This window comes from Acinonyx jubatus, chromosome D1 (assembly GCF_027475565.1).
Source record: "Acinonyx jubatus isolate Ajub_Pintada_27869175 chromosome D1, VMU_Ajub_asm_v1.0, whole genome shotgun sequence".
Taxonomy (NCBI): Eukaryota; Metazoa; Chordata; class Mammalia; order Carnivora; family Felidae; genus Acinonyx; species Acinonyx jubatus.
Genome location: NC_069390.1, coordinates 16301722 through 16319166, shown reverse-complemented (window position 1 = coordinate 16319166; position 17445 = coordinate 16301722). Strand labels below are relative to the sequence as shown.

The following is a 17445-nucleotide window of genomic DNA, read 5'->3' as shown; positions in this document are numbered from 1 at the left end:
CGAGGGGCAGGGTAGGGCCAGCAGTCACTCTAGGCCTGGCCCACGACAGATAGGCAGGAGGAGAGGGAGGGGCCCTGCCGAGGAGTCCCAAGGATTTGGGCTGGTCCCTGTTCTGGGGCCAGCAGCCAGTCCTAGGAGGTGAGAGGAAACAAACCAGAGGCCCAAAGGCCCTGGACCTGGCTCCTCCTCCCAAGCAGCCACTACTGGTGGCCACACCTCCTCAGCTCCCAGGCAGGAAAGTGGTTGAAAGGCTGGGGCAAGGAGGGCAGCTCTCATCTGGCCACACCCTTGTCTCTGGTTTCATTTATCTGTGTGTTGTGATTACATAAACCTCCCACGGGTTTATACATAATGCCTGCTGATTATTAAGCACTTATTACATTTCATGGGCATTACATTCATAATTGCCGTTAGTCCTGTTCTCCTTGTACAGATGCAGACATTGAGGCTCATGGAGATTAAAGCAACCATCACCATGTGTGAGGATTGGAAGGAGCCTCAGGAAGATCTGGTGTGCCCACTAGCCCCAGTTGGCCCATGTCTCCAGGAGGGAGGGGCTGGGCGATGGTGGGCACAATGACGTTTCCTTTGTGACTTCCTCTCAGACCATCTATCCCTGGTCCGAGGAGGGCCTGTCTTCCTGGATGGTAGGGGGTGGACTATCTCCACTAGTCCCATGGCCCTGACTTGGTGACCTCTCCCTCTTGGCTGATTTCTTCATGTTAGTTCAACATTAACCCAGAGGGGTCAGGACAAGCCCTCAGAGTTCCAGGAGCTGACACACTATGGCGCACATCCGAGGCCTGTGGTTACCTGGCTGCCTGGCCCTAGCTGCCCTGTGTAGCCTTGTGCACAGCCAGCATGGTAAGAGGGGCTTGGAGGTGGAACAGGCTGATAGCCTGGGATATCGGCCCGTGGGCCAGGGTCTCCTGCCTTGACCGAGAACACAGGGCCAACCCCAGGTGGGTCTCAGCCTACAGCATACGGCTTAGGGAAGGAGTCAAGTGCTCAGGTCTGGATGTCCAGTGACTGCTCCCCTCCTTCAGGATGGGGAGTGGGGTGTCCAGTGAATGGAGAGGAGCTGGTAGGCTACTGATAGCAGCCTTTTGGGTCCTGCTGCTATCCCAGGCATCCCTTTTGGAAGCCAGCGGGGCAGGCCAGGCTCGCTTCCTGCCACCACAGAGGCCAAGACGGCCTGGCTCGCTGAGGCCGCTGTCCCACGCCCCTCCTCCTGCAGTGTTCCTGGCCCCTCAGCAAGCACTATCGCTGCTCCAGCGGGTCCGACGTGCCAACAGTGGCTTCCTGGAGGAAGTGCGCAAGGGCAACCTGGAGCGAGAGTGTGTGGAGGAGCTGTGCAGCTACGAGGAGGCCTTTGAGGCCCTGGAGTCTTCCTTTGCCACGGTGAAGGCCGGCTACGCGGCAGGGTTGTGGGGGGGCGGACAGGGGCCATCCAGGCGGGCCCAGCTCTGGGACCACAAATGAGGCAGCAAGGGACGTCTCAGCTCTTAAGCTGTTGGTAACTTCAGGTCCTCTTGGGCCCCATTTCACTGGGTTGTGGAGATGAGCGACCTCAGCCTTTCTTGGAGGGCTCGACACCTGGGCTGTGTCAAGATCTGGTGGCCTGGTGAGGCTCCAGATCATCAGGGGCTGCTCTGTCTTCATATGTCTGTCTGCACATGTGCACTGAGGTCTCTGGGGGTCCTGGCCCTGGCTCACATGGCCTCTCAGCTCCAGCTCTTCTGTGGTGGAGCAGTGGCCTGTGGAGTGTGGGACTCTGGTGAGGCCTCGGGGTTCTGGGTGCTTGGTGCAGCCTTTCCCTTCCCCAGGGCTCTGCCTGGGCCCCACGTACCCCCCTTTTCCAGTCTAGCCCACCCATGGTTTTGGTTGGTTGGGGGAGGGACTCCCCTCTCCTCAAATACTCCTCTCCTTAGTGGGCTTGTTTCTGAAAACAAAAATAGGAAAACTACCACAAACCTCCCCAGAGCCTGCCCCCTGTGTGACCAGGGTGAGGGAAAGAAGGTTTAAGGAGAAAATATAAAGTCTATTGAAAAACAAAACGAAACAAAACAAAACAGAATGTGCCACAAACTCATGCCAGCCCTTATTTTTCAGGATGTATTCTGGGCCAAGTACACAGGTGAGCACTGGGAAGGGCTTGCTCTTGGAAGGAAGTCCTGGGGACCCCAGTGAGAGGATGTTCTACTCTGAAGAATCTTCTGGTCATGCACCTATCCGTCCCTCCACCCATGCCTGTTTCCTCCCTCCCTCCCTCCCTTCTTACCATCTGCCTGTCCCTCTCTCTGATTTTGCATTTCATCTCACCCACCCTCTACTTGAGCCCATCCTGTCCCCACCCCAATCCCAAAAGTTTCTGGGTCTTTTCCAGCTTGTGAGTCAGTGAGGAAACCTCGAGACAAGCTCATGGAATGTCTGGAAGGTGAGGAGCTAATGCGCGGGTGGGGGGCAGGATGTGAGCAAGCAGCCTGGGAGAAGAGCGAGGTCGGGTGGGTTAAGGTTTGTGGCCCAGCAGTGGTGGCCTCTAGCACCTGACCTTGCCTTTCTGTTCCTGTGGTCAAGGATGTATCTTTACACCTGGCTCTGTACCCAGCAATGAATTAGATGATTAATGTTGGAGGAACAAATGAATTAGTAGATAATGAATTCATATTTAAGGCCTATTCTCATCTGAGCCTCTGTCCATGCCAGTCCGTCTTCCCCAGGTTCCCAGGGCAGAGCTCTGATGATGTCACATTCATTCTTCAGGACGTTGAGGGGTGCCCATTGCCCCCAGAATAAAGCACAGGCTTGTTAGCCTGGCAAACTTTGCAGGTCTGGCCTTAACCTTCCCTTCCAGCCTTATCTCCCATTGTACCAACCGTAGACCCAGACCCCCAGCTACTCCAACAGCAAGCACTTCTCTGTGCATGCCAAGATGTTTCTACTTCCTGGCCTTTGCTTTCATTGTCATCTTCCCCTGGAGCAACTGTCACCACTTACTGAAAACATGCCTATCCTTCAAGGACTAGTTCAAAGCCATCACCTTGCTAAGCCTGCAAGGAGCCTCCTCCCTCCTCCACAGCATTCTGAATACATCTTTTATATAACAACAGACCCTAGCTCTTAACAATAACTCTTTAACCATTGGCCTTTTATTTGTTAAAGAACTTATTCAACAGACATTTTACTAAGCCTCTGCTATGTACCAGGCACTATGTTGAATGCTTGGGATTTTAAGAGAGCCAAGGATCTCACAGTCTCATAGGGAAACAAAAATACAAAATATCAGTGTGATTGCTGGAAGAGCTCTATTCCGGGTGCCAAGACAATGCCAGGAGAAGGAACATTTAGTTTGCTGGCAGAATCAGGGACAGCCCCCCAGAAGAGGCAGAGTTCCACCTAAATTCGTGGGAAGCACTGATGAACCAACCAAAGAGCATTCCAAGGCAAAGGAAACAGCATGTGCAAAGGCCCTGATACATGAGGAGCTAAGATAACAGGACAGATAGACCAGGGCAAGATTAGAAGGACCTTGTTCACTTTGTCATCCTACTGGCCCTGAGGAGCCACTGATTATAAGCTCCACGAGGGCAGGCACCTACCCTGACTATGTCTTACTATTCACGATGTCCTTAGTACCTGGCACAGTGTCTGTCACATGGGTGTCACATGGTGGGTACTCAGTGAATTTTAGGTGAGTATTGTTAAATAGACTGGTGAACTGCTGGGTACAGAGGAGGTGGCTGAGGAAATGCAGGTTAATGGTTGTGGAGAAGTAGTTTGGAGGAGGTAGACAGACAGAGCTTTGCTAAGTGGGAGAGGGGACAGATCCTTAGGGTAAGAGATGTGGGCTGGGGTCTCTGCAGGTAACTGTGCTGAAGGTCTGGGTATGAATTACCGAGGGAATGTGAACTTCACCCGGTCAGGCATCGAGTGCCAGCTATGGAGGAGTCGTTACCCACATAAGCCTGAGTGAGTGATGGGTAGGCCTGTCGCCAGCGGGGCTGAGCATATGGGGCTAGGAGACATTGGGTGGGGGTGGGGGGGGGCATGGCCTCTGCTGAGCAATTCCCTATTCCAGAATCAACTATACCACCCACCCTGGGGCCGACCTGAAGGAGAATTTCTGCCGCAACCCAGATGGCAGCACCACTGGGCCCTGGTGCTATACTACAGACCCCACCGTGCGGAGGGAAGAGTGCAGCATCCCCATCTGTGGTGAGCTGGGGATGAGTAGGCAGCCCATGGCCAAGGCTCAGGTGCCTAGCAGCCTGGGACAGGAAATGAGAGCCTGGCTACCTTTAGGCATGGGTTAGATATTTATAACATATTTGGGCCTGTGGGTCAGTGAAGTCAGCATACCAGAGAGAGCTGACCTCACCTGCCTCCCCTGTCTTTGCTTCCTTATGACCCAGGCTGTGGCTCATTCCAAATATGCTTCCCTTCCTGCTTGAGGCTCTCTTCCCTTCAGGATGCCCTCCTTAACCATTTCAGTCCATGGGCCCTCTTCTGAGCACTACAGAGTGCTTTACGTCCAGCCTCATACGTCCAGCCCAGAATGATTCTGTTGTTATTCTTTCGCATGATGTGTCAGTTAGCTCTAGCCATAATAATGCTGCAAAAACCCACAAAATCACAACCAACCACAAAAGCTCAGGGGCTTACACCAATAAGCATTTATTTCTTATGTGTCTGAGGGTCAGCTTGGGTGCTGTGCTGATCTCAGCTGTGCTTGCCTGTGTCTGTGGTAGCCACTTATGCAGGCTTGGCTGCTGGTTCGGCTTCAAACATTGGGTCCAGCTGAGCTTGGCTCCTTGGGTGGGTTGGATCCTGGTCTGCTTCACATTGCTCATCCTGGGGCTGAGGCTGAAAGTCACCATCTCCTAAGATGACGGTAGAGGTACAAAACTGAGTAGAAACACACAGTGTGTCTCAGGCCTAGACTCATAGCTGGGGTATCAGTCTGTCACATTCCATTGGCCAGGGTGAGCCACATGATCAAGGCCAAAGTCACCAGGTGGACAAGTACACCTTTGCCTATAAAATCACAGGGCAAAGGATGTGGAGCCAGGCAGGGGTAAAGAATTCGTCCACCAAATATGGATTGGTGTTCTTTGTCTTTCATGCATTCCTGTTGGACCCAATACTTGATCTTGGGACTTACAGCAAATTACTGGTCATGGTAACAAAAGCAGCTACCATTACACAAGCCTGCCCCCCGCCCCCACCTTGCAGGCATCCTCACTCAGCCCAGCTACTTTTCCTGCTGTGCCCCTATAAAAATAGAATCCTTCTTTAAATACTCTAGGCAGCCACTACCAACAGGTGGCAGATAGCCCAGGAGGTGAAACCTAGTTGCTATTTCTGGCCCATGTTGCACCCCACCCTTACAGTATGTATTTTGTTTAAATTTCTCAACACCCCTGCAAGAATGGCATTAGTCACCCCTTTTATGGGCAAGCAAAGTAAAGCTCAGAGAGGTCAAGTGACCTGAGATCACATAGGAAGAAGGTTGGAAGGCAGGGAGTCAAACCCTATGCGTCTGGCTCCACGTGTGGTTCCACCCACCCTGCTCCCCTGCCTCCCCACCCACCAGGCCAGGGGGACGTCACTGTACAGCCGACCCCACGCTCCAGAAACTCCACGGTGAATCTGCCACCTCCATCGGACTCCTGCATCCCTGAGCGTGGCCGGTACTACCAGGGTCGCCTGGCGGTGACCACACATGGGTCCCCCTGCGTGGCCTGGGACAGCAGTCAGGCCAAGGCCCTGAGCAAGAACCAGGACTTCAACCCTTTGGTGCCGCTGGAGGAGAACTTCTGCCGCAACCCGGACGGGGACGAGGAGGGCGTGTGGTGTTATGTGTCCGCGGGGCCTGGTGACTTCGAGTACTGCAACCTGGACTACTGCGGTGAGGCGGGGCCGGGGAGCCTGAGGCTGGGGGCGGAGCCGAGCAGCGCCTCTTCTGACTCAGGGCTGCCCCACCGCTAGGGGGCGCGGTCCGCGGCAGCGCCTCCTCCCGGCGGCAGGGCCGGTCTGGCCCCACGCGCAGCTGAATCTGCTCGGGCCCGACGCAGAGTTCCCGAGGCCGCGGTGTGCTGGGCTCTCAGCGTCTTGCCCAAGGGCCTCCGAGGCCGCCCGGGGAGTGGGGGGGGGGGGGGGGGGGGTTGGGGAGGCTGAAGAGGGGCTGCGCGCAGGCTGGCCCGGCCCCAGCCGCGCCTGCTCTCCGCAGAGGAGCCCTTGGAGGACGTGAGCGACGGGCTGGCCGAGGACCCGGACGCGCCCATCGAGGGACGCACCACGGCCGAGGAGTTCCAGACCTTCTTTAACGAGAAGACCTTCGGCGCCGGGGAGGCAGGTGAGGTGGTGGCGGCGGCGGGGGGAGAGGCGTGGGGCACGGGGCACAGCTCGGTTCCTCACACCGGGCTTGCTGTGCAGACTGTGGGCTGCGGCCTCTGTTCGAGAAGAAGTCGTTGAAGGACAAAACAGAAGAGGAGCTTCTGGATTCCTACATCGACGGGCGCATCGTGGAGGGTTGGGACGCGGAGATTGGCATTGCACCCTGGTGCGTCGTGGGGACAGCCTGGGGGGGTGGGGTACACCCGCCGGGGCACTCTTCCCTCACAGGCCTGGGCTTCCCAGCTCAGGACAGCTGACACTCCTCTGAGATTGGGGGTATTGCTTCTTACACGCAGAGGGTGAAGCTGAGGCTCAGAGAGCTTAAGGGGTCTGCCTACTTCAGTCTGTTTCTCTGACCCCAGAGCTATGCCAGGCTGTGCAAATTCTGGACCTGCAGAAGCTGGGGAGGGTGCAGATAGCAGGAGGCAGCCCCTTGGGGTCATGTGGAGGCTCCAGTTCTCAAGGGCAACCAGATCAAGCTGGGTTCTAGGCCTAGCAGGCAGCTCTGTCCAGTTGTTGTGTGTGTGTGTGTGTGTTTTTAATGTTTATTTTGGAGAGAGAGACAGAGCATGAGTGTGGGAGGGGCAGAGAGAGAGGGAGATACAGAATCCGAAGCAGGCTCCAGGCTCTGAGCTTGAACTCACCAACCTCGAGATCAGGTGCAGAGAGATAATGACCTGAGCCAAAGTCGGACACTTAACTGACTGAGCCACCCAGGCACCCCTGTCCAGTTAGTTCTTAAACCTGGGACTTTTCTACTTTAGGGCAGGTGGAGAGGCAGCCCACCTAGCTCCTAATGCTGCCCACTCCCCCTCCCAGGCAGGTGATGCTTTTCCGGAAGACTCCCCAGGAACTGCTGTGTGGGGCTAGCCTCATTAGTGACCGTTGGGTCCTCACCGCTGCCCACTGCCTCCTGTACCCGCCTTGGGACAAGAACTTCACCGAGAATGACCTTCTGGTGCGCATTGGCAAGCACTCCCGCACCAGGTACAGGATGGGGGCCCATGGATGTCTGCCAGGGCTCAGAGTCCTTCAGAGTGATGGTGAGGGGCTCTGGTGGCTCTGGGGCATGTGGGAAATATCTGTACGTGTCCCACAGTAGAAAACCCAGCAGTCTCTGCTGTGAGGTCCATTTGGCCATGTCTCAGCTGAGGTTTGGAGCTGGGGACAGAGAAACTAAGGCTTTGCAGAGAATGAAATCCTGGCCAGTCTCCAGCTCCCCTCCAGGCACCAGGACAGGGCCCAAGTGTGAGCTGTGAACAGAGACTGTTTGGACCAGGGCCTGCAGCCTGCATTCCTCCCCCACCTGCCTGGACTCTTTGACTCCAAAGCCCTGAGCAGCTTCAGGCCGGAAGATGCTGCCAGGGCAGGAGCCAGTGCTCTCCCTTCACTGGTGGCCTGAGGTTGGCCCCTTTCCTGGACCCCGAGGGCAGGTGGTTTCTCTTCTCAGGGACTGGCTGCCCCCCACCAGGTGGCTTACAGCTTCTCCGTCTCCCTGTTGGGGTTTGCACAGGTACGAACGAAGCATTGAAAAGATCTCCATGCTGGAAAAGATCTACATCCACCCCAGGTACAACTGGAGGGAAAACCTGGACCGCGACATTGCCCTGCTGAAGCTCAAGAAGCCCATCGCCTTCAGCAGCTACATCCACCCCGTGTGCCTGCCTGACAAGGCCACAGTGGCCAGGTGGGGTTCAGGGGCTGGGGGGTCCCCGGGCTGGGTTCTGGGCCTGGGGGACACTGCAGCCTTGCAGAAGTTCCTTCCCCTTCCAGGCCTCGGGGGCTCAGAGTAAACCCAGAAGTTCTTTCTGCGCCGGTGTTTTAGATTCGGGTCTCCAAGGGAGTGTTGAGGCCAGGGGGCTCCTGGAGGGGCCAGTTCTCACAAGGTCCTTCTCCTTTCCCCAAAGACTGATCCAGACTGGATACAAAGGGCGGGTGACAGGCTGGGGCAACCTGAAGGAGACGTGGACGGCCAGTGTTGGTGAGGTGCAGCCCAGTGTCCTGCAGGTGGTGAACTTGCCACTTGTGGAGCAGCCGGTCTGCAGGGCGTCCACCAGGATCCGCATCACGGACAACATGTTCTGTGCTGGCAAGTCCCCCGGGAGCTTCTGGGCCTCAGGGTGGGGGGGACCGAGACATGTGAAGGGCGCAGGCCTATGCCAATCCTGGATCTGGTCACCTACAAGCCAAATGGCTTCGGGCAAAGTTGCGTAACCTCTCGGAGGCTCAGTTTCTTCCTCTGTAAAATGGAGATGAAAGTCTCTATCCTGTAAGGTAGTGTGAGGGTTAGATTAGATTGTGTGTGTGTGTGTGTGTGTGTGTGTGTGTGTGTGTGTGTGTGATATGTATATTATAAACTACTAGGTGTGCTAGTCACTGGTTAAGTTGTTGATAGACGTAAGTCCACACAGCATGAGGCCATGGGTGGAGGAAAAGCCATGTGTTCAGTCATTAAGCAAATATTTATTGAATGCCTATTGTGATCAATATTCTACAGTATACAACAAGGACCCAAGCACAATGCCTGTGTCCTCAGAGAGCTCCCTTCCTAGGAGAGAGTGTCCGTAAACAGATGTAGAATAGCAACCTCTGCTAGGAAGAAAAATCAAGCAGAGTAAGGGAGAGAGAGATGGGGACAGGGTAGGCTAAAGAGAGTGGTTGGTCAAGGCTGGAGAAGGTCTCTCTGAAAAGAGACTAGAAGAAGTGAAGAAGAGCCAGTCTAGGGGAAGTGCGCTTCAGGGTGAGGGGAGAGTAGGTTCAAAGGCCCTGGGGTGGGAGTGTGCTTAGTGTGTCTGAGGAACAACAGGGAGGCTAGTGTGGCTGGAGTGCAGGAAACATAGGCAGGGCAGCAGTAGATGAGGGGAGGGAGGGAGGCAGGCATAGATGGGCACTTCTTTAAGGGCCTTGAAGGACTTTGGCTTTTATTGAGATAGGAAGTTTTGGAGGGTTGGGGACAGGTGAATAGATGGTCTAACTTAATTAAAAATTTTTAGTTTAGGGGTGCTTGGCTGGCTTAGTTGGTGGAGCATGGGACTCTTGATCTCAGGGTCATGAGTTCAAGCCTACATTGGGCACAGAGCTTACTTTAAAAAAAAAATTTTTTTTTTTTTTTAGTGTGATTTCAGACTCATAGAAAAGTCACAAAAATAATTCAAAGAATTCCTGTATACTGTCATCAAGATTCTGTCCCCCACTTTGTGTGTGTATTTATAGACATATAAACACATATACACACACTGTTTGAGAGTAAATTATACATATGCCTTTTTACCCACATAGTTGAATAGATCCAAAAAACAAAGATGTTCTCTAACATAACAAGTACAATTGTTAAAATCAGGAAATTAATAATGATATAATACCATTATTTAATCTGTGCACCTTATTCAAGTGTTTTCCAGTTGTCCTACTTACTAATGTCTTCTAAGGCAAAAGGGGAAAAGGTTTTTCTCATCTGTATCCAATCCAGGGTCACACACCGTCTTTAGTTGTCAGTCTTTCTTCTTTGTCTTCCATGGCTTGGACATATTTGGCAAGTGCAGCCCAGTGAATCTCTAGCTTGGCTCTCAGTTCAGCTTATCTAAGGTTTTGGTTTCCTTGTGATCAGATTCAGGCTAAGCCATGCTGTGTCCTTCTAAGTCTGCTCCGTTAGCAGGCGTGTGACATCAATTTGTCCCATACCTGGTGAGATTAACTCTGACTTCTTGGTTAAGGTAGTGTCTGCATCTGGCCAGTTTCTCACTCTGAGGTTCTGCTAATAACTATCTTGTGAGGAGAAACTTTGACACTATGTATTCTGTTTCTCATCAAACCATTCTTCCAACTCTGGAGGGCTGCCTAATGGTGATTTTCTGTCATTCCTTCTACATTTATTAGTTATTTCATTGTAAGGGACCCCTCTCCTTTCTTTCATTCTGTCAGTGTGGACTCCTGGGTCTTTATTCTAAGGGCTATAATTTGCTACTATCATTATTTATTTTGATTTTCAAATTTGCCAAGTTTGGCCAGTGGGAGTCCCTTCACCCTGGCTTCTGTGACTTTTGATGTCCCTGTCATTCCTGAGTACTTTCTTACATTGGCAGAGCGAGATATTCCAGATTCAACCCACCTTCTTTCTAGTGGAGAACAGTGCTTAGAAACCAATATCTGGGTGCTAGGTGTGCACATTGCTACTGGGATGTCATTGCTTCTATGTCCTCTCAGCAGACAGATCTAGAAAACGTGTGTATTATGCATACACCAACATCTAGATTGATTTTTCTTTCTATCATCTATCAGTTTCTCTATCTGAACCCGCCTACTGCAATCCAGCAGGATTAATTTTAGTTTCTCCCTTCCCATATTTGTAACTCTCTGTTGTAGGGAGAAATTTGACTCCTATTATTCATATGATACTAACTTATTTGATCAATACTAGAATACATTGTTTCAGAATCACCCATCCATCTCACAGCGGAAAAACAATCCTACTAAGGATCAGCATTTCTTCACAGTGTTTCTGTCTTCAGCCTACGGATACATAGTTGAAATGCTGTGTTCAAAAGTAACTTGGGAGGTATCTGGGTGGTTCAGTTGGTTGAATGTCAGACTCTTGATTTTTGGCTCAGGTCAAGATCTCATAGTTTTTGGGATCGAGCCCTGCATTGGGCTCTATGTGGACAGCATGGAGCCTGCTTGGGATTCTCTCCCTCCCCCCCTTTGACTCTCTTCCTCTGCTCATTCTCTCTCTCAAGTAACATGAGTTAGTTTTTTCTTCCCTTCTCTGTGTTTGTATTTAAAATACAGTTAGGCTTAGTTGTTTCTAATTGTATTCAACTTTGTTGAATCCCATCTTTGTCATTTTTATTTTTGGAGTATTAACATGCTTCTGAAACTCAGACAATGACACTCCCCTTTCCCTTCTATCCTTTTACCCCCTTATCCTTTCCACTCCATTGCCATCCAGGCTGTTAGTCACCCAATAGCAGTAGTTTGTGTTTTTGTTTTCTTCCAGTGTTTCTTTTAGCACAAGTGAGCAGACACATATGTATTTTATTCCCCTGCTTTGTTTTAATTAAAAACAATTTTTTTATTGTATATTCATTTTTGAGAGAGAGAGAGCACGAGCAGGGAAGGGATAGAGAGAGAGGGAGACATGGAAACCCAAGCAGGATCCAGGCTCTGAGCTGTTAGCACAGAGCCCGATGTGGAACTCGAACCCACAAACTGAGATCATGACCTGAGCTGAAGTCAGAGGCTCAACTGACTGAGCCACCCAAACACCCCTTTTTAAAATTAAAAAAAAAATGTTTATTTATTTTTGAGAGAGAAAGCGTGAGTGGGGACAGGGGCAGAGAGAGAGGGAGACACAGAATCTGAACCAGGCTTCAGGCTCCGAGCTGTCAGCACAGAGCCCGACGCGGGGCTGGAACTCATGAACTACGAGATCATGACCTGAGCCGGAGTCGGATGCTCAACCAACTAAGCCACCCAGGTGCCCCTTTTATTTCCCTCTTTTTACACACACCGTAGCATGCTGTAGACATTCTTTTGTATTTTGCTTTTTTCACTTTTTACAAAAACTTTAAACAATAAAATTTAAAAAAATTTTTTTATTTTTGAGAGATAGGCAGAGCATGAGCATGGGAGGGGCAGAGAGAGAGGGAGACACAGAATCAAAAGCAAACTCCAGGTGATGTGGGGCTTGAACCCATGAACTGTGAAATCATGACCTGAGCCGAAATCAAGAGTTGGATACTTAACCATTTTGAGAGAGAGAGAGAGAGAGCAGGAGAGGGGGAGGGAGAGAGTGAGAAAGAGAGAATTCCAAGCAGGCTCTGCACTGTCGGTTCAAACCCACAAACCGTGAGATTGTAACCTGAACTGAAATTAGGAGTTGGACGCTTAGCGGACTGAGGCACCCTGGTACCCAGGCACCCTGCTTTTTTCAGTTTATATATCCTGGAAATTCACTCCATATTGGTTATAGACCTTTTTTCCTTATTCCTTTTTTTTTTTTTTTTTTAATGTTTGTTTATTTTTGAGGTGGGGAGGGGCAGAGAGCGAGAGGGAGAGAAATCCCAAACAGGCTCCACACCATCAGCACAGAGCCTGATGCAGGGCTTAAACTCACAAACAATGAGATCGTGACCTGAGTCGAAATCAAGAGTCAGATGCTTAACTGACTGAGCTACCCAGGTGCCCCTTGTTTTCCTTATCCTTGGAAAAAAAAAAAAAAGCCACACCATGTAGTCCATTATGTAGACGTACCATAGCTTATTTAACTGTTTCCTGTGTGGGGGCATTTAGATTGTTGTCAATATTTTGCAATTGAACATCTTTTCAGATGCTTGAAGACCAGTTTTATAGTATTTTTTATGAATTATTCATGGTTTTTTGCCCATTTTTTGTCCCTTTCCCATCAATTGTTGAGAGTTCTTCATGTATTGGCAGTATAGGCCTTTGTTTGTGATATATGTTGCAAATATTTTCTCCCAGTTTGTTCGGTTTTTAACGTTTATAACCTTTTACCATTTCTTTAAAATTTTTTTTTTAATGTTTATTTATTTTTGAGACAGAGAAAGACAGAGCATGAACGGGGGAGGGTCAGAGAGAGGGAGACACAGGCCCCAGGCTCCAAGCTGTCAGCACAGAGCCCGACGCGGGGCTCGAACTCACAGACCGTGAGATCATGACCTGAGCCGAAGTCGGGCGCTTAACCGACTGAGCCACCCAGGCGCCCCAGCCTTTTACCATTTCTAATTAAAAATTTTCTTTAGGTAGCCAAAGGTATTAATATTTTACTGCGTCTGGATTTTGATGGAGTTAGAAAAACTTTCCTTACATCCAGGTCATAGAGAAATTCACTCACGTTTTCTTCTAGTACTTAGTTTCATTTTTCTACACTTGGACCCCTGAGTCATTTGAAGTCTATTCTTGGGTATGATGCAAGGTATGGATCTAACTTCTCTTTGTCCAAATGGCTAACCAGCTGTCCCCACACCATTTATTAAAAATTCTATCTTTGCCCAGTGATTTGATTTTTTTTTTTTTTAAGTAAGCTCTACACCCAGCTTGGGGCTTACACGCACAACCCCAGGACCAGGAGTCATGTGCTCTACCAACTGAGCCAGCCAGGCGCCTCTGCCCCAGTGATTTGAGATGTCACACTTGTCACATACCAGGCTCTATTTGTGTTCACATCTGTTTCTATTCAAAGACATTCTATTTGGTTCTCCTGGTCTGTTGTCTATTCTCTTAAAGTACTGTCTTGTTTTAATTATAGAGACTTTAGCGTATGTTTTAATATGTGGTAGGGTTTCTTGTCTCCTGTTTTTCTTTTCCACTGTTTTCCTGGCAATTCTTGCAGGTTTGTTTTTCTGTATGAACTTTGGTATCAATTTGTCTAGCTCCATTAAAAAAAAAAAGCCTATGGATATTTTTGTTGGGATTGTGTTAAATTTATAAATTATTTAGGGAGAAGTGACATCTTTTTGATGTCATTCTTTTCAAGGACAAGAAATGCCTGCCCATTTGCTCAAGTCTATGTTGTATCCTTCTAGAGTACTGCAATCTATTATGGTTTTTTTTTTTTTTTTACTCCTTAGCACCTTATTTTATATATTGTGTTTTAACAATTTTTTTTAAACGTTTATTTATTATCGAGAGAGAGACACAGAGCGTGAGCAGGGGAGGGCTAGAGAGAGGGGCAGACATAGAATCCGAAGCAGGCTCCAGGCTCTGAGCTGTCAGCACAGAGCCCGACGCGGGGCTTGAACTCACGAACTGAGATCATGACATGAGCTGAAGTCGGATGCTTAACAGACTGAGCCACCCAGGTGCCCCTACATTTTATTTTTAAGTAATCTCTACACCCAGTGTGGGGCTCGAACTCACAACCCCAAGACCAAGGGACACAGATTCTACTGACTAAGCCAGCCAGGTGCCCTCTTATTTAGGTCATTTATATCCTTACTTATTTTCAGTTCACTTGATCTTTTACTGAGTTTGTGTTAAATTCTATTAATGTATTTCTGTCTCGTTGCATTGCTTACAGTCTCTTTATAAATGTGGTTGTTGTGCTGTTTAGCACAGATAGTGGTAATTGTTATTTATTCATTATGAATTGTGGCTTTTAGCATTAAAAGTATACTACTTCCTTAAATTATTTTCAACTTTAGGATCACTGTTTCTTCCTCATTTTTTGTTTCCATTCACTTGATATACCTTTGTCCATCCCTCCAACTTTAGCCTCTATGAATCACTTTGTTTTGTCTCTTATATCTAGCATAGTTAGGTCCTGCTTTGTGAGTCAAATTAAAAATCATTTTTAGGGAGGGGCACCTGGTTGGCTCAGTCTGTTAAATGTCTGACTTGATTTTTTTTTAATGTTTATTTATTTTTGAGACAGAGAGAGACAGAGCATGAATGGGGGAGGGTCAGAGAGAGAGGGAGACACAGAATCTGAAGCAGGCTCCAGGCTCTGAGCTGTCAGCACAGAGACCGATGTGGGGCTCGAACTCATGGACTGCGAGATCATGACCTGAGCTGAAGTTGGATGCTCAACCGACTGAGCCACCCAGGAGCCCCTATCTGTCTGACTTGATTTTGGCTCAGGTCATGATCTCACCATTGTGAGATCGAGCCCCATATCAGGCTCTGTGCAGAGCCTGGAGCCTGCTTGGGATTCTCTCTCTCTCTCTCTCTCTCTCTCTCTCTCTCTGTCCCTCCCCTGCTCACGCTCTTTCTCTCAAAATGAATAAACTTTAAAAAAAAAAAAAAAGAGGAAGAATTAAAAGAAATGTTTTTCTTTTTTAAGTGAGTTAAGCCCATTCACATTTATCGATATGATTGAATTTGTATTTATATTTTGTGATTATCACGTGTATTATGTTTCATTTGCTGTATTTTTTCCCATGTGATCTTTTCTTTGTGTTTTTAAATTTATATATTTACGAAGGTTTGCATTTTTGTTCTAGTGATTATCTTTGGGCTTCTACCTTTTTGAAATGCCTTTTGTTCCTTCTTTTCTTATATGACCTATTAATTCTTAACTCCCACCTGTTGACAACAATCAGTGAGTTTACTCTCCTCTTTCAGGATCTTTGATATTTTTAGCTTCATTTTTCTACTTGTCAGGACAGTTAATCAGCCCTTTTGCTAAAGCATTCATCTCTTGGTTGGATGAAGCAGGTTCTTCAACAACGGTTATGGTGGTAGAATTTCTTGAGTTTGTGTTTGTTAACTGTTTTTCTGTAGTCTTGACACCGGAAGCTCTGATTGGCTGTGTATAAAATCCATAGCTTACGTTTTCCTTCCCTGAATTTTTAAAAGAAGTATAGCTTTGTTGTTGCTTACTTACTTTGTATGTTGGTTTTGAAAATCTGATGCTGGTGTCATTCTTTAGAACTTGTGAGGTATTTGGTCTTTTGTGCTTGGAGGCTTTGAGGGTTTTTTCCTTCATCTTTGAAGTTTTATTGGGATATGTCCCAGAGCTGAGTGTTTCAGGTCATTTTTGCCAGCTACCCCGTGTGGATCCTTTCAATGTATACCTTTAATCTTATTTTATTTCTGTAAATTTTCTTGGATTATATAATAAATATTAGTTTTGTTCCAAGGTCTTATTTTTCTTTTAAGGGACTCCGATTTCTTCTTTGGTCTGAGTTCCACTTCAGTCCCTTTCTTTGTGTTTCTTTCTACTGATTTGTCCATTTATTTAAAATTTTTGGATGTCTGATTCAAGGTATTTTGTTACATCCTACACTTTGCTTGAGGAAATTTCATTCAGTTAGTTTTCCTCTGTTTCGTGGTTGTTTGGGGGGAGAATTTTTATTAGCCAAGGTGCTTTTTATTCTTATTTTTTGTTTCCCTAGTATCTTGGTATGGATCTCTTTAGTTGTCATCCATTCATTTTGTAGATTTGGTGTCATTTACAAGGTTCCAATTCAGTTCTACCCACTTCTTTTATCTAGTAGATATTTACATTCTCCTCTCCACAGAAGTGTTAATATTAGATGCCCATTAAATACACTAAATTGATTTGAAGCTTGGGTGTTTTCCGTATTCCAGTGATGATGATGGTGTGCGTGCGCACGCGTGCATGAGATAGGGAAACTAGTTCAGGGGAGAGATGCCTGTGCTGTGACCAGGGATGGAGGCGGTGAGAACTAGCTGACTGGGATGCGTGCTGAAGACAGAGCCGTGATAAGGACTGGATGTGAGGGGTGAGGAAGTGAGGAGTCAAGGATGACCACAAAGGGTCAAGTGGACACTCGCCAGCTGTCTCTTCCAGAGGAGGGGAGGGAGCACGAGCTCTGCGCCTGAGCTCTACTCTTCTTTCTCAAGGTTACAAGCCCAATGAAGGGAAGCGAGGGGATGCTTGTGAAGGTGACAGCGGGGGACCCTTTGTCATGAAGGTAAGCATCACTGAAGGCCAGGAGCTGGTGGGTGGATCTTCTGAGGGTGCAGGGGGGTAAGGACGGACCCAGTTTTCAGGAGGAGTTGCCTGCCACTGCCTTGGACTTGACTCTGTTGGAATCCCCATGTCTCTTCCCCAGAGCCCCTTTAACAACCGCTGGTACCAAATGGGCATCGTCTCATGGGGCGAAGGCTGTGACAGGGATGGAAAATACGGCTTCTACACACACGTGTTCCGCCTGAAGAAGTGGATACGGAAGGTCATTGATCAGTCTGGAAGTTAGGGGGCCGTTCGCCTTCTAGGCTCCTCGCTGCAAAATCACAGAAACCGAGTCGGAGGAATTATTTTTGTGCTTTGTTCCTAAAAGTATAGTTCTCAATAAAAGTGCCTGTCAACAAGCCTCAGCGCTCCCAGTGCCATTCGTGGGCAGCTCTGGAAGAGCCAGTCCGACTGGATGACAGGACTTAGCGGGTCCCCCAGTCCTAGAAGGGGGGGGGGGGCAGGTGATGGGGAGGTGGTGGCCTGAGAGTAGGAGCACTGAAAATGTTCCGGACCTGGGGCCTTCGTGGGTTAGCTCATTTCATGCTCGTAAGAGGTAGGTGAGGAAATCAACTAGGAGAAGCGTCTTGTCCAAGGTCATGTAGTTAAGAAAG

At 48.8% G+C, this 17445-nt stretch overlaps 1 protein-coding gene across 1 annotated transcript; it reads left to right on the top strand.

Moving 5' to 3' along the window:
* The first annotated feature begins 705 nt into the window (after positions 1-705).
* Positions 706-17190, top strand: F2 (coagulation factor II, thrombin). The gene is made up of 14 exons (XM_027072768.2): positions 706-864; positions 1238-1401; positions 2113-2137; positions 2387-2437; positions 3864-3969; positions 4079-4215; positions 5594-5908; positions 6230-6355; positions 6436-6562; positions 7216-7383; positions 7910-8083; positions 8304-8485; positions 16720-16790; positions 16932-17190. The coding sequence occupies exons 1-14, from the start codon at positions 786-788 to the stop codon at positions 17073-17075; spliced, it is 1869 nt and encodes a 622-aa protein (XP_026928569.1). The 5' UTR covers positions 706-785; the 3' UTR covers positions 17076-17190.
* The last annotated feature ends 255 nt before the right edge of the window (positions 17191-17445 follow it).